The sequence below is a fragment of the Culex pipiens genome, chromosome 2 (assembly GCF_016801865.2).
Source record: "Culex pipiens pallens isolate TS chromosome 2, TS_CPP_V2, whole genome shotgun sequence".
NCBI lineage: Eukaryota > Metazoa > Arthropoda > Insecta > Diptera > Culicidae > Culex > Culex pipiens.
The window spans coordinates 162,711,781-162,736,898 of record NC_068938.1 but is presented as its reverse complement, the minus strand read 5'-3'; the positions used below and the strand labels follow the sequence as shown (position 1 = coordinate 162,736,898).

The 25,118-nt window shown below is 35.9% G+C and overlaps 1 protein-coding gene across 1 annotated transcript; it reads right to left on the bottom strand.

The window, feature by feature from the left end:
• Positions 1-14,774: 14,774 nt before the first annotated feature.
• LOC120416739 (chromosome-associated kinesin KIF4-like) lies at positions 14,775-16,306 on the bottom strand. The gene has a single exon (XM_039578573.2). It carries the CDS (start codon positions 16,183-16,185, stop codon positions 14,815-14,817), a length of 1,371 nt encoding a protein of 456 aa, XP_039434507.1. The 5' UTR covers positions 16,186-16,306; the 3' UTR covers positions 14,775-14,814.
• Positions 16,307-25,118: the final 8,812 nt, after the last annotated feature.

The window sequence follows — 25,118 nt, the reverse complement described above, 5'->3', positions numbered from 1 at the left end:
TATCTATCCAATGGCATAAAAATGATGATATGCACCACAAGCAAATGTATTTCCCTACCCCAGATCAATTAATCATATTTTGGTAGGCAAAATTATCAAAATTAAAAATTATCGTTGAAAATATCCGGAAATCAAGAGTAGTCAAAACACTATAATTAACTAACATTTGCATTCAATATCATTCAAATATAATTTGAAAGAATGGTGAGATAAACAGAAATCGTATGATAACTCCAAAATTCCATTCAGAAAAAAAACAACCATCATTTTCAATTGACATATTTAAGATTGAAATCTCAAATCAACTCCATCAAATCCTAAAACCAAACGTTTCCAAAAATAAACGTTAAAGATAATCCAAACCGACAGCAAACATACCACCAATAATCCCAGTATAATGACTAAAATTAAACCGTATCTCCGTCATCTGACGTCATCATTACACCGGTATTCCGGTTCTGTGTGTGTGTGTGTTTGTGTATGTGTCCCAAAGCTCTGGCTCTGGTCTTACCCTACTCCAACAGAACAACATATGACAGCTCCGCCCAGACAAAAATGTTCTGCTCCTGGTGGGGTGAGAAACGGAAGGAAACGGGAGGAAAAAGGTGAGCCAAATTATTACCCAGATATGTTTATTTTATGTATGAGAACGAACGATGGGAGCATGATAAAGTTCTGCGCCGGGGAACTTTTTTTCGGGGAGGAGGCACAACAAATGTTTGGGACAGAATGGGATCGTGTTTTACCTGGATTCGGGCGAAAGTTTTGGTGCGTAGGACGAAAACATGCCTGTGGAAGTATGAAGCCTTGTATTAAATACGAGGAAATTGGAGAAATGTATGCTGTACGTACAAAAGATGGCACCTGCCAGAGGAATTGTGGTCTGGCAATTGAGCCAAAAAAAGTGAAATCTTACAGAAACATACTCATTTAGGGGATGGAACCTATTTTCGTCCTAAGTGGCTATAATTTTGACCTGAAAAGTCGCTTAGCTCAATTTTCAGTGAAATCACCCTAAACCACACGTGCTGCAAACATCCAGAGCTTAAATCCCCGTTCATTCTGGAAGCAGGAGAACCAAGCTGTCTCGGACAAGATGAATGATTGAATGTTCCGGTCGGTGTTTATGTTTTCATCATCTCTGATGTGTGTTTGTGTGTGCTCGTGCGTTTGCTGAGGGATTTATGAAATACCCCCTCAGAGTTTCCTGCTGCGGGACCAACTCAAGGTTCAAATGGTGTTATTATTATTAGGTATAAACTAATATCGATGAAAGGCAGCAAAGCACCGTCGTCATCGTCATCATCGAGAAAGGATTTGTTTGCAATCGGGATCAAAATCCCCCCTCAGGAGATGTTGTCTGAAGTTTATTGAATTTTATGCTGAATGCAAGGAAAGGTTAAGATCATAAAATTCAGTAGAAATTTTACCGTTTTCGGCCCACATGATGTCTGAAGATCAAATTGAATGTGTACGAAAAAAATCAACTCGCGGTGTATTTTAAATTATTGGATTCTTTTTTCAATATTACAAATAAATGTGAAATTTACTGCTCTATTCTATAAAAATGGTTTCGATAGGCAAATAGTTTATTCACATGGGCAAAAACATTTATTTTTGATATTTTAAAAGTTGGGCAAAACAAAATTCTCAGCTTTTTTGCAGAGTTGCTTTTTAACAAAGTATTTTCAAACAGCCAAATACTGAACATTTTTTGAAAAAAAAAATACATTAAATGCCGATACATGATACACTTTATCAAAAAAATGTATAATTATTTTTGATGCTTATTTGCTTCTTGCTCAACATCACCCATCTTATTATTATTTGTTATTTTCTCAAATATTTTTAAAAAATATAATGAAAAATCGTTTGCCGATAACGAGCAAAACAGAAACGAAATAAATCTTTTATAGACAAATGGAATTTCTTAACTGTATGTTTCTCAACTCGTATATGAAACCAACTTACTAAGCCTCACAAGAGAAACAACTAATTTGTAATGACTCGCATGATTTGTGGCCCGCAACCGTGGGGAGTTTCAATCAACCACGAACTTTATCCATCTCTGCCAGCCACACTATGGCTCGTACTTTGTCATCTGTGTGCTTCTGTTTTCGCTTTTCCACCCAAGCCGCACAGTAATTAAATTCATCCAAGGATAATTACGTCCCTCACCTGCGGTTCAGCCACCACACACACTCGCCAACCACCTGAGCGAAAAGTAGCAAGAATAACTCAACCAACTCAACGACAAATCATGCTGCGTGGGGAAAAGTTTTTGCCGAGATTTTCCGGCGAACTTGAAATAGTGGTGGAAATTGTGTGCTCATATGTTGTGTACGGTACTTGGCGACAAATGTTGCTAACATTCTGAAAGTTGTGGCTTTGAAGCTTTGGAGGAAACTTCAAATTGTAGCAAGTTGCACTAGCTTTCGTAATAACAACATCTGAAACTAACTAAATCAAATCGTAAAAGTATTATTGAATAATCCAAATTCATAAATTTTTGAGCAAGTTAAGTAGTAAAACTTCTCAATCATGCACCTGTTGCAACCCAACAGGCCTACAGCCAAAAACTTACTACGAGCTACCACCATTTGGACACCTTTCCCGTGAATTCCGGTAAACTCACCTTAATCATCGTGCCAAAGTTTTCACGCGCGCACCTTGAGATAATGCTCTAAAAAGCATCCCTTCCCGGGAGCATCATTCCCTCTCCCAACTCACCTTTCTCCTCCAGGCTTGGTGTTATGGTAATGGAGCATAATTAATAACAGAAACAAGCAAAACATTAGACCAAGGTAAATCTAATTATACATCCACGTCCTTCTCTCATCCAGGAGGAGGTGCGTTTTCAGACCAGCAGCCGGTAAAGAAGCACAAGTAGGAAACGGAAGGTGGTGGAAGAAAAACAGTGGGAACAATTTTAGAGCTTGACATTTTTCAATGATTGAAAAATGATCAAAATGTGGGACTCTGAACGATGTTTAATTGCAATTTGCAAATCAAAATATCTATAAATCTATTTTACGAAGCTGTTAACCTTTGACATTGATGATTTTGAATTTATTTATCAATTATTTTTCAACGAGTAAGACTTGCCCCAAGATTCATATTTTTGAAACATGTAGCCTGTCCCAACGTCTTAGTCCGTTTAAAAAAAACTGACTTAATCCACCTATGTGGTTGATGCCTTCCTCACTTTACCATTACAATGGGTGATATGATGGGTGATAAACATAACTAATAATAACTCGAAAGTTAGTTGCCACATCTTCAATGTTTTAGAATCGATGGAAAGGGCTTTCAATCACCTAAACCAGTGTTGGTATTCTCGCGCTCTCGCGAGAAAAAAACCTCTCTCTTGAGTTCTCGCCGCGAGTCTCGAGCTGCCGAGAGAAACTCACCGATTGCCCGTGCTCTCCTCCGCTCGCGAACGGGCTTTCTCGCGAGCCAGAATTGCCCGCTCGCGAGAAGTTGAATGTGTTAGAGACGAACAAAAAACAACACAGCGATTGAAGTTACACCTCTATACCATTGCCTGGTTCGCTCATTGCTAGCTTAGGACTAGAGGGTGACGAGCGGGAATTCCCGGGAAACCGTAAATTTTTGGACCTCTCGATTCCCGGGAAATTCGGTCGAGACTCCCGGGAAATTTCAAACTTAGAAATACTAAAGCAAAATTATATAAACTAATCCGAAAATTATTTGAAAAATTGTTTGGAACATTGGATGTGCAATGTTCGATGTTCAAGTTTGAATAACCAATGCTTCTCTAATCTTCCTATACAGAAATTGTAAATTTTACCTTTTCAAATATTCCAATATCTATAATTGAGAGAAGCCAAAAAACTGTGGACTTCAAAATTTACCTTAAAGCATGATTAGTAGTTACACCCCAGAAATGAAATCTAAAGTTTTATAATGTTATTTAAAAAGGAAAAGCTTTTTATAGTTAAGTTCAATTTAAATATCTTCTCTCGAGCATAGCAATCCTCCAGGTTTTTTTTTAATTTTAAGTACCTAAATTAATTTTGCTGAAAATTAATTTCTTTTTTTGATGTCAATAAGTCATTTTATGTTTCACGTCAACCTCAATATAAAATAATATTTTGAAAAAAAAAACTCTTTGTAAAGTTAAGGTCCGCCAATTGTGAACAATTTGGTTTTCCTGATAACTTTAAATATTTCTTCAATTAATGTTTGCAGTTAACAAGGAAAAAAACAAGTTTAAATTATTGTTTTAAGTCGTTATTTATAATATTGCAAACATTTCGATACTGGGAAATTATATATAAGGCATGTTTTTACTTCACAAATATCTAAAAAGAAGTTCATGCAACAAGTTTGTGCAATATTTGAAAAATCACTCCGTGCGAATTAAGGTTCTTTAATAATTTATACTAGTGTAGTAAACTATATAGTTTCTCAAAATAATAAGGATAGGTACTTAAATAAACGTATCATAGAATAAGTATGAATTATTTGTAACCGAACTCATTGAAACGAAACAAGTTTACTACATTTCTTTTCAAATTTTGCCACTATTGGCATAGTAAAAAAAACTCCCGGGTCCCGGGAATTCCCGGGAAATGGCCAAATTCAACTCTCGATTCCCGGGAAATTGAAAATCTCGAGAATCGTCACCCTCTGCTTAGGACCAACGGATAGCACGAGGCGCTCGCGAGCGCTCGCGGCGAGAGCGAGAACGCGAACGAAAATGCGAGCGCGAGCGAGAAGAGAAACTACAAGTTCTCTCCCACGCTCGCGAACGAGAAATACTTTTCTTCTTCTCGCTCGAATTCCAACACTGACCTAAACAAAACGATGGGTTGGATGATGGATCCGGGCATCATTTACATAAATTTAAGTGAGATGCGGCTTTAAAAAAGTTTCACTTGAGCGGTCATAGCTCAAGACAGGATAGAAATACCTTTAATGTTTTAGACTTGTGTGAAAGTTCTTTCGATTATCTATCAAACGTTACATAACATATAGATATTTGGTGCGATTTCCTGCCATTTATTCAGCTTCCAAAAATATGCAAAACACATTTTTATACATAACTTTTGAACTAGTTATCTAAACTTCAAGCAATTCAATAGCACCGTATGGGACCCCAAACCAAGTCGAATGCGAATCGACATCGTTGCAGCCAGAGCTGAGAAAACTGAGTGACATTATTAGTCATATACACACTAGGGTACCCAGAATATGGGACTTTTTCGCAAAACCTCGCTCCAAAAGCTGAATATTTTTCCTTGAGCTATTTTTGGACTCTGGGCCAAACATGAGCTTAATCGGTCAACATTTACCCATTGATACTCGAAGGTGAAGTTTGTATGAGAAAAATCGAAAAAAATGTATGGAAAACTCAATTTTCTTACGGTTTGGTCTGCAGGGTGCACTAATTTCATTCAAATATTCCCAAATGTGCGATTCTTGTTGAAAATTTAATGCTCTACAACTTTGTAGGACATACCAAAGCTGCAAAACTCGATCCTAAAAAGTTATTAGCGATTTAAAAAAGTAATTTTTTATGAAAAACATTTTTTTCACCAACTTTAGGCTCGGGTATCAATGGGTTGATCTCAACCAAATTCGCTCAAAATTTACACAGATGCTTAAAATAACCCAAAAAACCGTTTCCCGTTTGTGGAGCAGGGGGTCATTTTTTTCTGGGCACCCTAATACACACACACACACAGACATTTGTTCAGTTTTCGATTCTGAGTCGATATGTATACATCAAGTTGGGTTTTCATGCTTTTGATAAAAAGTTCATTTTTAGAACATGCTTGAACAAAAAGTATCGTTCAAAATTGTTTTTTAATTGGTTACATATGAAAAATTTGCAATTAAATGTCTGGTTTGCAAAATGTATTCCTTTTTGATAAAATGAAAATTAGCACGTCCCATTTTGTTTTCTAAGATAAGAAATAAATAATAAAATACTTTCTCGAACACCTTCTTCGATTAAAGGAAAACATAACTTTTTTGAGCAAATTTTCTAAAACTGCTCGGAATCAATACATAAACTGATTCATTTAGGTTTATTTTGTATTCAAATGATAGGGTTTTGTCCATAGATTAAGATCCACAATCAATATTTGATCAAAATTTAAGTTTTTGGCTAATATTTCGTCTGGGAAGGATCAGAAAAAATATGTTATTTTACCTCTGAAAATGTGTAATTTTACCACTATTCTAGTGGAATGTCGCCTTTTTAGTCTGAATTGAGGTAAAATCACATCATATCCAGAGCAACATTTGAAAGGGGCGGTACGACATTGCTCTTACGGCCTTTCATCCCATTTAAACGCGTGAAATGAAAGGCCGTAAGAGCAATGTCGTACCGCCCCTTTCAAATGTTGCTCTGGATATAAGAGGTGATATTCAACCTTCCAAAATTACACCTTCCAAATTTACATAATTTTTTATTGTTTTCTTTTGATGAAAAAATCACATATTTTCGAAACTTTTTTCAGAGATGCTCATTCAATTTAGGGTAGTCCATTTTTCCTAGTAGAACTAATACACGCTTGTAGGAAATTTAGCCACGAGCATTTTTCTCCTTGAGAAATGGAATTCCACCACTCCAAGCCGAGATATTTGAGTATTAGTACACCGCAAAAAAAAGTTGAATTTTGGAATGTTGAAAGTTTGGTAGGTTGAATAATACCTCTTTTTTGAGTAATATTACCTTAAAAATTTGAGTAATATTACCAGAAACTGATGAAAATTCATAATTTTCTGATGTAATATTACACATTTTTTTGACACAAAATCTGTCACCATTTCCTGATCAATATTTCCATAATGTTTTTCTGTATATGAAAAAAAAACCAATTAAAAAAAATCATGAGTGTGATGAGTAAAACGTTTTATTCGGAATTCTGAGTAGGGTCAAGTAGTCGTCAATGAGACACTTTTGGTTTTCAACCTTCAATAAATTTTTGAAATTTTTTTATGATCATTTTATAACGAGCTTATAAATGCCTTTAATTTCTATTAAATCGTTCTAACATTGACCGAAATATGAGATCTATCCGACCTCTACACCCAGAGTTATTCAACTGTCTCATTTTAGATGCACTTGGCAGGAATAATTAGACAGGTGGGGAACAATGAGACACTCTGCGAAAATCAATACTTTTCTAGTAAAACATCACATTTTTGTATTGTTCCATTGCAGGTTACTTGCCTTGAACATTGTGAAGCAATTTTGCCAACTTGAAACTTTTTTTTATCAAAAGTTATACTTAAAAATTATTTGAATTTTGTAAAATTCATATATTTATCCTAAATAACTTTATATTTTTTATTAAATAGAGTTAAAAATCAATAAAACTGCCAAAAATCACTTCCACTCCATGTTTTGTAAGATTAACCTGGATTTTGAAAAGTTTAATGAAGGGCCGAAAAAGAGGGGAACAATGAGACAGCCCTGAATTCTGGGTATATTCTTTAATTTGGTCGAATATAATGAATGGACTATGTAAAAAAAAAAAAAAAAAATTAAAAAAAAAAATTAAAATTTTTGTCAAACTTTACGTTTTAATTTTTAATCGGTTTTAATTTACTAAACGATTGACAAAAAAAATTCAACATTGAACAAAACAAAAAAACAAATTTTGACCGCATATAATCACTTTACTGCCTATGTTCGCATAAATGTCCCATATGCAAAAACAGCAAGCTGAGAAAAACGCAAACCAAATTTGTCCCATACATAAGGCTACGTGTTAAGTTTTCGCGAAAAAACTGGATTTCCTCCTGATTTCTAGAACAAAGTACTTGATGTTATAGGCTTTTCTGAAAGATCACACGATTTTGAACCAAACTGCATCAATAACTCGAGTTGATGAAAATGCATATGGGACATTTATGCGATCAGGGGCAGTTTAGTCCTGTTCATTTAGATATTTTACCAAAAGCTTCCAGACGGTAAGACCTGCTAAGACAATGGTGCACAGAAAAAAAAATCATGGTAATATTACATCTGGGAAGGGGTACATCTTTTATGTCAGAAAAAATTTGTAATTTTACCTCTGAAAATGTGTAATTTTACCACTTTTCTGGTGTTATATCACTTTTTCAGTCTTAATTGAGGTAAAATTACATCATAAAAGAAGTAATATTCAACCTTCCAAAATTAAAGCTTCCAAATTTACACAATTTTTTTCTGTGTGAGATGGCACATCAGCAAAAAGCTATTTTCCTTGCCAAAAGGGTTTCCCGGAGGGGGCTTATCCCAGCAAAAGAGTGAAGTTTTGAAATCTGGTAGATCACTAAGAAAATTTGAAGGGATTTACTTTCATTTTTGACAGCAGCAAGCTTAACCAAGTCACGGTTTTCCGCAAAACTCCGGCCTCCAACTTCGATTCGCAGTTAATACTATCGAGCGTAAAAGGGATTTTCATTAGGGGATTATAGTCGCTGGCTTATGACAATGCGGCCCCACAAGCTGTTGTCTGATATGGTCTTAATTGAATTAATTCCCATCACATCTAATCTCTGACACTCTATGGGGGGAAGGGAGAGGGTCTCCAAACTTTGGATTACTGTGAAATGGTGCCTTTGTTGTGTGCGAAAATGATAATCACCCAGCTTTTTTGGCGCTTATTTAGCAATTTTGAAAGGGCGTTGTGATCGGGCAATGTTGACACGTTTCATTTTATCGCTTTCCCTCTCACTAATCTCTACTCTACTTTGTTAAGTATTTAAATTCTCAACGTTTGGTTATTTTTTTAAATTATTTTCGTAACTGGTACGCTCAACAAACACGGTCAGATTCGAGTGTTGAATATTGACCTATCAAATATGTGTTTGGTTATGCACAATTAAGCTCGTGTATTTAAGGTGATAAAGTGCAGGCAAAGAATAATTAAATTTGGAATGAGTAACATTCGCGATGGCTAGCAGACAGATGGTAAACAATGTAAATGAGGCTTTTGCATGGATAATCCATAAGGAACCGTTAGCAGGGGTGACATTGGAACTTTCAAATGGTTCACTTTACTAAAAATGGTACTGGAACTTTTAATTTAAAAATAATTAATGTGGCTCAAAAGATTTCGAGACAATTTTTTTCTACTTTATTTATGCAAACAATTCTGGGTTTCTGTCCCGTTATAGTACACTCAATAAGGGGATAATTATTTGTCGCTCATAATGGAAATCGATTCAATTTGTGTATGAACAGCTCGATAAAACACCAGCAAGCAGGAACTATCTGGGATGATAGTCATTGGAAAATGAGCTTTTCTTTTGTTGTATAATCCAAACAGTTTTAACTGATCAGCCAGAGAGCTTCAAACAGATCTGGTATTGATTGGAACAAACAGCCCGCCGGATGGAATACTTCCCGGAAAGCTCTTTTCCATGTCGAGCAAATATAATTGGTTGACTTGTTGGTAGTTGATCATTTCGTGGAGTTTGTGGACAGTGTTCAAATATCAATAAAATCAGTATTTTGAAAACCGATTGCGATACTATTTCGAACGTGATTTATCACATCAATGTGTTGGCTGTCAATAGACATTAATTTTCAAAATAATCAACAAACCTATTTATCCAGCACAACCATAGTGAAAACATAAAAAAGTAACAAATTTACTGCAAAGCAGCAGCATCATTTTGCATTCAAAGCCCTGAAGGATTGTCAATTTATGTATATGCCCTGACACGGGGACTGCAATGCAAAACAGTTTGCTTTTTGGGGGTAGTAAAAACCAACACCGCGGGGAGGCACAAATCAACCCCACAGCACACCCCGCGCAAACCCACTGCGGCGAGATAAATTATAAACAACCAAATCTGAAATAAATCTCCCTCCGTTTGGAACATAGCTGAATTCCAAACCGGAAAAGCTGGAGTGACATTTTTCGTTTCGGAAGGGCGCAAAAAAAAAGACTTTGTTAAACATACAATGCAATTGAAAAATAGTTGTAGAGAAAAAAAAACACTGACACAATTTTGCGCTGATCTTCTCTTTGTGTTTTTTCTGTATTTGAACATTTGAACATCAGCTTTGCACGCTGAGAGGAATTTTATCTGGGGCTTCATGACACTATTCGCTGTTTACAGTTTTCATTTAATCTGGCGTTCAGTCGAGATAAAACAGGATTTGAAGGGATGAAAAGCGCTCAACGCTGTTTGCAAACTTTACAACATTTTTGTGATTCGGTGATGTAGACAAATAAATTAACAATGATGAAACTAACGAGTAAAAATGCATTATTTGCGCTAAGGTAAAGGATTGTGCCAAATCTGAAACCTGAGTTGTTAAAGAAAAAAGAAACAATTGTAACTCTCCGAAGGCTAGACGACCACCTCCAATTTTGTTTTGAAAACGTTGGCAGACGATATTGATGAGTTGCTTGAGGTCCTCGAATATTGTCTGAAAATAGGCAAAACGTCAGTGCTAGTGTTTACACATAAAAAAAACTGAATTTCGGCTTGATTGTCAAAAAGTTGAAATTGCGATACATCAAGTTCATGAAATTTGCCCCTGCAGAGAAGCCCCAGTGAAGATCGTCCTTCAGGGATATCCGGACCGCCCGATCTCCGACCTGGAAGAAAACCTGGGGATCATCCATAAACCACGTGGACACTTTTTTTGATGATCTCTTCACGCTTCCCGCTCTTGCTGGAGAGACGCTTACGCGTTTCCGTGCCTGCCAGAACAAGGCAGGTCAATTCCAAGCTTTCAGTGAGCTGATGATGAAATACATCTACAACGAATAAACTGTCTTGTGTAGTGATGTTTTTTGACCTCAAAATATGAAACAAACTGTGATCAAATTTTTAGCTTTTCGATTTCCATCATTTTCCTTTTTTTATAATTCATCCTTCTCTTGGCAAATCCATTGTACGAATATCCAATGACAGTCCAGACTCGATTATCCGAAGGCCTTGGAAAAATGTCATTGCGGATAATCGTAACTTCAAAATATTTCGAAATCACGAATAATTTTTTTGTCGTCTTTTTTTATTGCTGAGCTCCAGTATGACCTCTAAGCTACTCTAAAGTGATTTAGAATTTTTAAATCCAAAATGGCGGTGACAAAACATTGAAAAGGCATTTTTTATTTAAAAGGCAATCAACCAGCCAAATTTGACTTAAATGGGGTCGCAAAACTCGAAATTGATGTTAAAAGTAAGAAATAAAAAAATACGAAACAAAATTGTTTTGTTCATGATTCGATTTTCAGAAGTCCCTTCGGTTAATCGAAGTTTAGATAATCGAAACTTCGGATAATCGAGGCTTCGGATAATCGAGTCTGGACTGTACACCAAAATGAACTATAGTATAACTAATAGTTTAAAGGCTCTCCAAAACTCTTTTAAGTTGAGAGAAATACGAAACTGTGAACTGATTATTTAACCAACAAAAACTAATTAAATTGAATTGAATTGAGTTGCACATTTTTTAAAGAAAGTGTGATTCTATGGGATAAAATCTGAAAAAAGTCAAACTAGATCAATCATGCGAAAAACTTTAATCATCGCAAGAAAATACATTTCAAATTGATTTCAATTGATTGCACATTAGGGTGACAAGAAAAATTGAAAATTTTGGAAAATCTGAAGAGATACCCCCTGGCTCGATTCTTTAGACAATCATAAGTAACTTTGCCAATTTTTAGCCAAATCGGTTAAGGTTAAGGGGTAACTTTTAATCGTTTAAGTTTATATGGAAAAAATTGCTAATATGTAAGGGAGAAACATCGCTTCAGGATTTTGGCAGCAGTCGGCGCATGTCTCGCCCAAAATTTTGTTTCGGGACCAAGTTGCCTGCGGGTATGGGGATCATACATACATACATACATACAGTCGGCGCATGTCTCGCCCAAAATTGCCCAAGTGTGAGATTCTTCAAGGAAATGTAATTTCCTTCAACTTTGTCCAAGGGTGCAAGAAGATCCGAGTTGATCCTGATGAGTTATTACACCCAAAACTGGGCAGCGCTCGTCCGAGAGAATAATGGCCTTGAGTCAACACACATTCACGGACACAGAGAACACAGCAAGAAATGGGCGAGAGAATCATTCCCTCGCGGTTCATTTGCAAAAAAAAAAATTCATCCGTCAAAACAAAAAAAAAACCAAAAGTGTCGACTACGGAACTCGAACCAGAGATCTTTGACATTCTAACCCAATGACTAAACTGCCTCGGCCACAACAGCTTGGTGACTAAGGAGTGGTCAGATGTCGATGAATGACACTTGCTGGTGATTTATTGTTTCAGATAACGAGTGAACACAAGTAGCATTATTCTTTCGATTTTGGCACTAAGCCCTCAATAAATTTTGAGGGAACGATTCTCTCGACGCTGAATTTTGGGTGTAGCAATGCGATGAAAAGAAATCGGATTATTTACTTGAAAGTTTATAAGGGGTATATACTGCCGTTCTACGCATAATTGTCCCATGTCAGTTTTGGACGATTTTGACTTTATGACATTTTTAAGTTTAGTTTGAAGTGTACTTTAAAAAAAAACATATAAAATCTGGTACTTTGTTCGGAAACTCATTAAAAACAACACCAAGTCTGTTTGTCCCATCGTTAAACTTCTACGCATAATTGTCCCACCAAGTATTTTCTAACACGGAATCATTAGTTTTACTAAGCATTATGTCTTGTTAACCTGTTGTATAGCAAGAGAATCACAAATAAGGGTGATAAACTGCTAACTGGGGCGATTAGGGACACATAGGGCGAATAGGAACCCACGGGACAATTATGCGTAGAAACACAGAAATCGGTCGAAAAAATTCAATCGCGTTTTTCTCGGTTGCACTTTTTTGAACATGGGACAATTATGCGTAGAACGGCAGTAAGGGAAGTATATAAGAATATACTTTTTACTAAAAAAAAATCATCAAAAATCAGGATCAAATCGGATCGTTTTACACCCTTTGACAAAGTTGATGGGAATTAAATTTCCTACAAAAATCTCACACTTGAACAATTTTTGGCGAGACCCGCGCCTGGTAGAAAAATACTAAAACGATGTTTTTTCTGCATACATTTCAGCGATTTTTACCATATAAACTTCAATGATAAAAAGCGACCCTTAAACCTTAACCGATTTGGCTCAAAACTGGCGCTGATGTAGTTTTTTTTTTATTGTCACCCTATTGCACATCTATTCACATTGCATTTTGATTTTTTTTTTATTTTTGCCCACTGCAACAAACTTTGCAATTAAAAAAAAAAATGCCGGTCTCGATTTTTTTAATTTAAGATTATTTTATGACTAGCATAGCATTGGTGCCTACTAGGGTGGTCCAAATCCGTGCTTACTCGGGACTATCCCTTGAAATCAAAGATTGACCCATCACTAGGATGAATTCCAAATTTGAGCTTTGAAGTTTTTAAGGAATAAATCCTAAAAACATGGTATCTTCGTGAAAGTTTTTTCCAAATTTAATGAAGATCTTAGTTCTGATAATTGGTTAGAATTGGATAGTTATTGCGCCTTCCACAGGTAAAAAACTAAAACTGTTGCTTTCCTACATACATATTGACGATTTTCCTCATACAAACTTCAATGGCCTAGAAAGAAAATCTAAAATGTTAGAGTAATTTTGCCTTAAAATGCCTATATCTTCGAAACGGTGATTACACAAAATGTAGAAAGTAATTTTCGATTGCCAATTTGATTTTATTTGGCTTCGTACTAGTCTTTGCACAATCCACTTTTGCGCAAAAGAATACTTTTTGAATCCCCTTAAACATATTAAAAAAGATATACGTATTTTTCACATGAAAAGACATCAACCGATCAAAAATACTTCCTCAAGATACAGATTTTCGAACATTTACATGCTTCACATGCCCATTCTGTATGACAGTTTTAATTAAAAAAAAAAAAATTAAGTTTTTAAGTTGCCTTCAATTTAAGTTAAAGTTAATTTTCATCCAACAGCAGTGATGTCAACCATCGCGGCGCCCATTTTTAATTCACGGCACATTTTTCATTTGTAGTGCTTTTCGGTTACGGAATTCTACAATATGGTGTTCGAAGTACTCGTAGAACTCAAAAACAGCAACATTTCTTCAGAACATTGTATCGCTGTAAAATTCATACGCAAAAAGTTACAAGAAAAAAGCCTAACGGATTTTTGGTTGTAACTTTTTTTGTGTTTATCAAAAATCAACACTATGTTCAGCAAAGTTGTTCGATTTGGTGTGTTCTACAAGTCCTTCATACACAACTTTGTCAAATTCCGTAACTGAAAAGCACTGCACCGCGAACCAAAAATGAGCGTCGCGATGGTTGACATCACTGTCCAACATTAATGAAAAATCATCCCATGCTTCGTTAGCTCCAAACGTTTATCCGCTCATCATCGCACTCTAATCCACCCTTCCATCACCAGCAGGTGCTTAGCCAAACTCCAAAACATCCCACGGACTGGCAATCACTCTGAGGGGGCCCTCCCAAATCCTACATGTAGCTGCAGCTGCAGGTCAACAATTAAATTGTAATTATAATCAACCATCCAGTGTGAGCTGCATCCATCCTGAGCCCTGATTCATCCCGACAAACATCAAGGCGGGATATAGTTGCGCAGCATGCGGATGCACCAAATTGGTTTACACGCTGGACGTGTCCCCCCACCCCCTTTCTAACCAGATTTGATGTGGCTGTCCACTCGGGGTGATGCCAGGATAATGGAACTTACAATTACCACCGACCACATGATTGATTGCCGCCGCAATTGAATTCTGATCAGAGGATGCATTAATGGATTACCGGGCTTTCGAGGAATGGACGCAACTGAATTGAACATCACTCAGCTTAATTTTTATTATCCGAAGCATTCCACAGTGCACTCTCCTTCCGGTAGCGATGCAACGCTTCGTTGGTCTTCTGCTTGAAGTCTCCGGCGCTTTCGATCGGCAGAAATCGGAAGATGAGGTCTAGCGTGTTCTCCGCTTGCAGAGCTCGTTGTTCCAGCTTGGTTAGCTTGCGGTTTGCGGCTTGCAGTTGTACGTTGGTATTTCGGACCTGTTCTTGCAACTTTTGGACGGATCGTTCGTTCTTGGACACGATCACCGGAGCCGTTTGGAACTGTTCCAGCGTGGTGCGTAGCTCGTGATTCTCCGCCTTCAACCGCTCGATCTCGTCCCGTGCGGTCAGTTCTCCGTCGTTGATCATCGGTTTGTTGCGGATCTTGAGGGCACGGTCAGCGTACCGTAGCGTGCTCAACGTTTCTTCCAGGTTGTAGTCCGCTGGGGATACGCATGCGATCATCAGCGTGATCGAGTTGCCTCCCAGTGAGTTCTGCAGTAGTCGGGTCAGCTTGGAGTCCCGGTACGAGATGTATCCTTTGGTGTTCTTGATGGATCCGAGCGCTGCGATCACATTCCCCAGCGCCAGCAGACCCTTGTTGATGTGGATACTCTCCCGGAGACGATCCCCGACGGCACGTGTCTTCTTGGATCGTTCCGATCCCGCCAAATCCACCAAGTGCATCTTGGAGATTGTCACCAACTGGTTGTTCCGGATCTTCCTAACCGTCAGCGTGAAGATCGTGTGACTCCGATTCGACTCCTTGTTCATCGACGTCGAAGCAACCGCCCTCGCACTGGCACCCTGGATCAACCACCGCAACGTTTCGTCCGCACTGTTGACCGGAACTTCCGTCAACCCCGGAATGATCACTCCACTGGCGTCCTCCCGGATCCCAACCATCTTCTCGAACCGGTTCCTGTACGACAGCAGATCGTACACATTCTCCTGGTACAACTCCACAAACGAACACGTCACCGCACACCGGAACTCACTGCTCTGCTCGCCAATCTGGTCAAACAGGTCGTTCAACGTCCTCGGAATGATCCCAATACCGTCGTCGTACTTTCCTTCGAACGACGTGCCCATCGTGAAGGTCTTCCCGGAGCCCGTCTGACCGTAGGCCAAAATCGTCACGTTGAACCCCTCCAGCAGCTTGTCCACGATCGACTTGACGCTGGTCTCGTAAACCTCCCGCTGGCTGCTGCCGGCGTCGAACACGTGCGTGAACGTGAACAACTCACTGCTGCGGACGCAAATCTGCGGCTCGCCGCGGTCGACCTGCTCCGTAACGGATTGGCACCCCAGCCGGTGTTCCGAGTGGGAGAGGGGGCGGATGCGGACCGCCACCTGGACCGTTTCCGGGATGGAAGTCATGGTGCTTTTGGAATTTGGCAAACTGGGGGAAGTTGAAGGGGAAAAATGCTTTCCAAAATATAAGATTCAGAGGGTAGTTTGAACGTTTGAAAACTGATACCAAATTTTGACAGTTGAAATTTCCTGCTAGAGTAGGCATTGCAAATCGTTCATGACATCATGACTTTATCAAATCGACGTTGTCGTGCTAGAGGAAATATACCCTTTCTAATCAAACACCTATCTTCGTCATATGGAAAGTTTGACGCTCGATTAAAGCTCCAAAAATACTATTTAGGCTATAAACTTACCAGCAACAGCGCCGCCTCGAGTAAGCACGCAAATTTATGCCATTTACTGGCCAAAAAGATCAAATTTAATAATAATTTCTATTTTGCGAGACCATTTTTCATCATTTTGGTGGCACACACATCCACACGCAAGATCAGAGGTTAACTGCTTAACGAAAGTCGCCATCAATATCTTTTCACTTGCGCTAACGATTTCAAAGCGCTTAAGATATAAAATTGCTTCCAACTACCGGCAACATGTTCTTTTGACCATTACTTAGTCACTCACTTGAAAAATAATCCCGAAACATGTAAATAATTAGCAAGCACCATCAAAAAAACAAACGCGCCAAGTCTTTTGACGTTTAGATTTTGACTACCCTTTCCAATCGAAGGCTGAAGAAAGCCGAGCGAGAAGCGAAGGCAAATAAAGAACAAAGGGTGGCCACCAACACCACCAACATGCTGGTGCAGCGCCTGTTGGAGTGAGCAGGTGCTGCCAGGAAATTTTCTCTATAAATGCTACTTTTCGTGAGTGTTCGCTTAAAATTTCATCAATTTTGGCAGCACTAAGCAGACCCAAAAGAGCGCTGGAAGAAAAAAAGAACTAAGCTGAAAATAGGAAAATGGGCGTGGCCCAATGCACTCGACTGATTAGAATGCATTTTTGAAATATTTTTTTTAAAATGCTTGTAAAAGGAATAGCATAACTTTTAATAAAAGTGAAAATAAACAGAAATGTTCACAGAAAGTTGCTCTACTCGTTGGTGTACTTGGTTTTAGTGAATTTCAAAGAAACAATTTAGATTATCCAGCATCATTCAAACACGACCGCTTATTAGGCTAAAAATGGGTATATTTCCCCTATCTTGTTGCACGTCGCTTTTTAACGTTCCGAGAAAAACGCATTTGACCTTGAATAAACAAAAAATAGAGCACGCATTATAAACACTAACAAACACGTTTTGTTTGGCTGACCATTCTGTGCATTATAATGAACTTTTGTTGAATAGCTGGAGTCTCGAGTAATAATTACAAATGTCGGGCATGTACGTGTGTCAAACGCGTTCCGACTTGAAATCCCTTTGGCCTGCACGACAAGATTGAAACTTTTTCATATGATAAGTGACAACAATTGTTTTCTTTGAATATCCAGGATTGAAATCAAATTTTAGAGATCTTTTATGGTCAAAAGATGAGGCATTGAGAGCTGCACAAAATGGCGTTCTTAACTCAAATTGACATAAAATGCACAATAACGACGAAATGTTAGCATTATTTTTAGAAGCATTTTTAAATCAAACACATTTTAATGAAAATTCACAATATTAAAATAAACAGCTGAACTCAAAGTTAAAAAGAATAAATAGATTGTTTCATTTTTTACAAGATTATTCCACCAGCAAAGCTCACCTTCCCGCTCTAGACGAGTTAATTCTTCCCAAGCCAAATCTCCAATTTCATCCACCTTATAATCCGCTGTCATGTTTCGCCATTTTTCAAATTTCCTCCCGGAATTTCCCTTCCGTCAAGTGAATGATCCCAGCTCGAGCCGGAATCCCCTTTGCGATTTCGCCGAAAATTTCATCACCAACAGCGCAACATCAGCAAGTTGACACCTGACAAATCCTTTGGAAACAAAAGGCCATGCCGGGGCTAAAATCAATTTCGCACTTTTCAACGGACGACACGTGTTGTTTTAAATCCCCACCCAGTGCTTTTCCCGGATTCACGCAAATGAAAGAATGAAAGAAAATTCCGAAGCTTTAGGCCGCCCAACCGGTAATTAATTTTGTATTTTTCTGCATCATTTCCCGCTGCTGATGAGGCTGAACAGTTGAAAAATACATTTAAATACGTGTAAAAATACATTTCTTCTTCTGTAGTTCCAATTTTTTACCGTGTGCTTTTGTGTCATTTTTCATGCAAAAGATAAAAGTGGTTGCCAGGAGTGGATTAAATTTCCAATCGACAGTTCATTAAGTTGTTGCTGCCTTTTTTTCATTTTGTAGGAGAAAATATTCGTAAAAATATTCATCCCCAGCGAGGCTTTCATCCCTTTTTGCAAACTGCGATCGTAATGAATGCACTCGATATTTCATATTTTGCTCTGCTGCTGCTGCTGCCACTTTTCACCACATTTATGAGTGTGTGAGAGAGTGCGTGCATGTGTGTGTGTTTATCATCGGAAAATATGAAACAAATAAATAATGCTGGAAATTTCAGCGCCATAAATAAGCTTCCAGCAAGAGTGACACATACGCAGAGAATCTGCGGTAGGGGTGGGAAAACCACCAGGTCTGAGGGGAAAAGTGAGGTGAAATGAGATTGTTTAATCCACTTACTTGAAAATTCTGATTTTTTAATAGCTAGGACCACTGTTTGATAATCTCCCTTTTGAAGTTTTAAATTTATTATAATTGAACATTAATTTGTGTAATTATGTTCAGATCTCAGAAACTCAGATCTTAGTGATTATAGTTATTATATCACTGCTCTCACTTGTGATCTTTTATTGCGGTTTTTTGAGAAAACAAAAGACTCATTGGTGAGAGCACGTTTTCGAGGGAAAAAAAGGAGTGATAGAAAGACAATTCCTTTGCTGGAAATCACGAGACAAAGGAAGAGATCTCGTAATACTCTCTGATTTTTTGGATCAAATTATCAAATTATTCAGTAATATTTTTTTGTTTTTTTTTCGATATCAATTTTTCAACAAATTTTTGATCTTTAAAAAGAATTGGAAAGAAGAACTCTTAAAATTTTAGAAAATATATGGGTTGGAAGTTTTATTTGTTTAATGTGACTTCGCCAATGTTTTTAAAAATGTATTTTTTTTAGGAGTCAACTTTGGCTGTGTTTTTTACTAACATTTCCTATACTTTAGTAAAAAGAAGTATGCAGTATTTTTTTCTAGTGCCCCAGACTATGCCTCTACGCATTTATTTACAATTTAAATTATAATGGTGCCATTTTAAAGCAGAAAATATGAAAAACGTGAAAAAAAAATAAAAAAGTTACTGTAAAAACATGAAAAAATTAGATAGGCAAAATGTAATGATAGGAGGTGGTAGAATAGGCCAAATACTATCGAAAACAAACATAAACTTAACAAGATAAATTCAAGTTCAAATACTTAAAAATGAATCAAGAAAAAGAAAAAACAAGAGAAGTAAAGTTTTTCACCTCCTGAACACGGGAAAAATAAAAATATTCGAAAAAAAAATTTTGGCTGTAGAGGGTTTAACTTGGTTTTTGTTATATGATGAGATTTTTTTTATATTTTTGTATATAATTCGAAACCATTTATATTTTTTGTATTTTTGATTTGGCTCAAACTTTATGAGTTCTTTCTCTATAACTAATAAAGCCATTTTGTGCATTGGTTCATCCATACAAGTATCCATACAATTTTTTGCAGCTCTTCATACAAAAATGGTACGTAAATATTCGTAAATCTGTAACTTTTGAATGAATTTTCTGATCTATTTGGTGAATTCGTCAAAGTTGTGGGTATTGATGAGAACTATTTCGATAAAATAGGTATATGGATATTTAAATTAATTTTTTTGCACAAAAATTCAGTTACCCAGAAAAAGAATTTATATTTTTTTGAATTATTTTTTATATGTTTAGGGGACAAAAACCGCAACGTTTGGGCCAAAGTGAAGTATGATCACAAATTTTGCCGCTGAGTTATTCGCTCTTGAATGAGAATTAGAAAACTTCAATTTTATCGCTTCTTTTTCTTTTATCCACTGTATTTCATCAACCAGAGATAGAATCTTCAATGTTTCTTAGGCAATTTCATTGGAAATTTGTTGAACTTTGCAAAAAGAATATTTAAAAGCAAGGACAATTATAGACACTATTTTTAAAGAAATCGAAAAACGGAATTTTTCAGTAAAAATAAAACTAAAAATTTACTAAAATTTATTTTTTCACCTAAAAACATCAAAAAAGAATTATAACTCCACGGTGAGAAAATGTCCGTACTTCTCTAAGGCTAGACATAAAAAATCCATTTCCGGTTTAGGTGAAGAATTACTTAAGAGACGAAAGTGACAAAAGTTAAAAAAATTTCGTAATTTTTTCAGTCAATCTTTCAAAGTATAACTTCAGAATTATTACAAAATGCTTTACAAAACATTATATTTATGCTACTATCACAAACTAGCAAACTATCAATACATTTATACAAAATTTATTTTTCCTGAGATTTTACATTTTGCACTGATCTGTGATCCCAAAAGCGTTAAGCATTGCATTCTGAATTATTTACAATCGATTTTTAACATTTTTCAATGAAAAGTGCAAAAGGAACATGAAATTGTGTGTTTCTTTATTAAAGGTAACGTGATAATTTATTTTTAAAGCACAAAAAATCACCAAGCCTGGCATACAAAAAAAATGTTCTGATACCATGAATTTTAAAAGGGTAATACAATACTTTTAAATTTGGGCATGGTTGCCAGGTTTTTCAAGTGTTATCCAGCATACAGATTTCTCCACCTCTTTGCCAGATATTGACAATTTTTTCCAGATTTTTAAATTGAGCAATTCTCTACGAAAACGGTATTTTTTCTTCAACTTTAATTTTTGTATTTTTTAATCCGACTTAAACATTTTTGGTACCTTTGGTATGTCCAAAGAAGCCACTTTGTATTGTTAGTTTGTCCATATAATTTTTCATACAAATTTGGCAGCTGTCCATACAAAAATGATGTATGAAAATTCAAAAAATCTGTTTCTTTCGAAGGAATTTTTTTATCGATTTGGTGTCTTCGGCAAAGTTGTAGGTATGGATACGGACTACACTGGAAATAAATGATACACAGTAAAAAAAATTGGTGATTTTTATTAAACTTTTTGTCACTAAAACATGATTTGCAAAAAATACTATTTTTTATTTTTTTTCATTTTCTGATATGTTTTAGAGGACATCAAATGCCAACTTTTCAGGAATTTTCAGGCTGTGCAAAAAATATTTGACTGAGTTATGAATTTTTCAATCAATACTGTTTTTTTTTAAATCAAAATATTGATCGCAAAAGTTTTTTTCGCTGAGAATTTTCTCAGTTTTTCAAAAATATTTTTTTCAAAAGTGGGCAAACATGTGCACTCATTTAAAAAAATTAAAAACTGCGACTATTTTCAAAAAAGTCACCTAAAAATGGAATTAAATTGAAAACGGTGCACTTTATCAAAATTTCACTAAAGTACTTTTTGATTGCAAATTTGATTTTACATAGAAAAATGAAGTTGAAAGATTTTTGTGACCAATATTTCGATTTTATGAAAAAATCAGCATTGATTCAAAAATTCATAACTCGATCAATGATTTTTTGCACAACCTGGAAATTTCTGAAAAGTTGGCATTTGATGTCTCCTAAAACATATAAGAAAATGAAAAATATTAAAAATAGTGATTTTTACAAATCAAATTTAGTGACAAAAAGTTAAATAAAAAATCAATTATTTTTTTTTACCGTGTATCATTTTTTTCCAATGTAGTCCGTTTCCATACCTACAACTTTGCTGAAGACACCAAATCGATCAAAAAATTCCTTCAAAAGAAACAGATTTTTGAATTTTCATACATAATTTTTGTATGGACAGCTGCCAAATTTGTATGGAAAATTATATGGACAAACTAATGATGCAAAATGGCTTCTTTGGGCATACCGAAGGCCTCAAAAAAGTTTCAGTCGGATTAAAAAATACAAAAAAAATTGAATAACCGAAATCTGAGAGAACTGCTCAATTAACGGTACACATCAATCATAGCTTTTGCACCCAGACTTCTGTTACAGACATTTTAGTATCTTCAATACTACGGGAACTATCGATATATTTTTTTTCATCCCCTAAATTACTGTCTTCGTAGTTATTTACAACAAAGTTTGACTATTTTTACAATCAGATTCTTGCAGGATTGGGTCCGTTAGTTTGACAATTTTGGAATAAGAAGACATCAACTTTCTTGGTTGCTGTGCACCCTTAATTCGCAATTTGAACAACATTTTAATTAAAATGACTGAATTCAATTGAAAAGTTAATGAGGTCATAAAATAAGTTAGGCCATCTGAATTCTACAAACTTTTAAATTAATTGAATTATCCTCCCTCCCCTTTACAATTCAGAATTGTTAGATTTTCGTCCGTCTGATTTTTCCAGATTTTCAATCGATACAGATTTTTCAAATTTAGACCTGGAAACACTGATTTTCAGAGCCTTTTATTGGTTTTCTAATGATGCTCATTAATTTTAAGACAATAAAAACTTGTTAAATAGCATTAACAAAAAAAAAATAAAAAATCAGTCCAGCTTTGCAATAAATCGTTATATTTCCAAGTTTTTATTCTTCACTTGTTTAAACAACAACAAAAAGCACGTTTTACACTGACGGCAGTTACCTCTTTTAACCCCCGGTGGCCCCAAGAGGACACCGGAGTGCCGACGGATGCCCGGAATCCCAGCCGGCTTTCAACAGTTGGAAAATGTGAATTTATTGCCGAAAGACCTCGGTGCGCACGTACAAACGGGGTACGAATTTCATTGATTAAGTGGAATTCGAAGTTGGGATACGAAGCAAATGAAAAGAATTCATGTGAAATTAAAGGAGATAAAGTACGCAGAAAAGTTTCGCAGAAGCTTGAAAAATTTAGATAAAATTTTAAATATTCAGCTTTTCAAGCAGCCAGACAAATCAAGATAATGAAACATCACCGACTACACAACACAACACCTTTTCCGAAGGAAAACAAAAGAACGCAAATAGTCCTTTTTCCCTCTTTCCCAAGCTTAAACAAGAAAAAAAAAGAATGAAAAGCAGTCCCATTGGCGAGCGGTGGAAAACCGTATTCACAACAAAGTTGCAAAACCCTTCATGAATTGTACAGAAAGAACATTTTCCGCGTTTTCCCTCAACTCGCTCGTATTGAGCGTGAGAATAAAAGATATTTTTACTTCCGGTGTGCCGCGATAAAAATAAGCTCATTTTTAAAGCTTCCCTCAAACAACATTGACGAGCTTAAAAAGTTTGGTCCTATTTAGGCACAACCCAAAGGCGAAAGTGATTCTTTGTTTTCGGGGAAAACTTTTTCCTCTCCTCAGCTTCAAATGAGAAATGAAACTCTTCGCTGGAAAGCTGTAATTAAATTAAGGCTTTCAACCCGTCACCGGGAAAACGTCATGTCCAAGCTCGAGAATAATTTGCAAGTGTCGGAAAAAGCTTCATGGTGTGGTAATTGAATCGGTTGCCTTCTGCAACACTTGGGGTCGGGCGTCATTTCGTGGAAATTGTGGGAGGGTTAGCCTGAGGGGGAGGTTGGATTCTTGAGTGATATTGCAGCTTTTCAAGAAGATAATCCAGCTTTTCCAGCAGCAGCAGCTATTGGTTTGTGAAACTAGGAAATTTCATGCTGCGCTGCTTTCAAATTGGATGAAAAGAGCACCTTGCTGTTGGTATTAGATTGAAAATTCAAAAAAATTAAGCTAAGAAATTGCAAAGAATTTGCAAAAAGATGTTTTAACCCCAAATATGGGTTTTCTGCTTTTTAGTTTTTGGTTTTTTTATTTTCTGTTTTTCTGTTTTTCTGTTTTTCTGTTTTTCTGTTTTGCTGTTTTTCTGTTTTTCTGTTTTTCTGTTTTTCTGTTTTTCTGTTTTTCTGTTTTTCTGTTTTTCTGTTTTTCTGTTTTTCTGTTTTTCTGTTTTTCTGTTTTTCTGTTTTTCTGTTTTTCTGTTTTTCTGTTTTTCTGTTTTTCTGTTTTTCTGTTTTTCTGTTTTTCTGTTTTTCTGTTTTTCTGTTTTTCTGTTTTTCTGTTTTTCTGTTTTTCTGTTTTTCTGTTTTTCTGTTTTTCTGTTTTTCTGTTTTTTCTGTTTTTCTGTTTTTTCTGTTTTTCTGTTTTTCTGTTTTTCTGTTTTTCTGTTTTTCTGTTTTTCTGTTTTTCTGTTTTTCTGTTTTTCTGTTTTTCTGTTTTTCTGTTTTTCTGTTTTTCTGTTTTTCTGTTTTTCTGTTTTTCTGTTTTTCTGTTTTTCTGTTTTTCTGTTTTTCTGTTTTTCTGTTTTTCTGTTTTTCTGTTTTTCTGTTTTTCTGTTTTTCTGTTTTTTTCTGTTTTTTTCTGTTTTTCTGTTTTTCTGTTTTTCTGTTTTTCTGTTTTTTCTGTTTTTCTGTTTTTCTGTTTTTCTGTTTTTCTGTTTTTCTGTTTTTCTGTTTTTCTGTTTTTCTGTTTTTCTGTTTTTCTGTTTTTCTGTTTTTCTGTTTTTCTGTTTTTCTGTTTTTCTGTTTTTTTTCTGTTTTTCTGTTTTTCTGTTTTTCTGTTTTTCTGTTTTTTTCTGTTTTTCTGTTTTTCTGTTTTTCTGTTTTTCTGTTTTTTTCTGTTTTTCTGTTTTTCTGTTTTTCTGTTTTTCTGTTTTTCTGTTTTTCTGTTTTTCTGTTTTTCTGTTTTTCTGTTTTTCTGTTTTTCTGTTTTTCTGTTTTTCTGTTTTTTCTGTTTTTCTGTTTTTCTGTTTTTCTGTTTTTCTGTTTTTCTGTTTTTCTGTTTTTCTGTTTTTCTGTTTTTCTGTTTTTCTGTTTTTCTGTTTTTCTGTTTTTCTGTTTTTCTGTTTTTCTGTTTTTCTGTTTTTCTGTTTTTCTGTTTTTCTGTTTTTCTGTTTTTCTG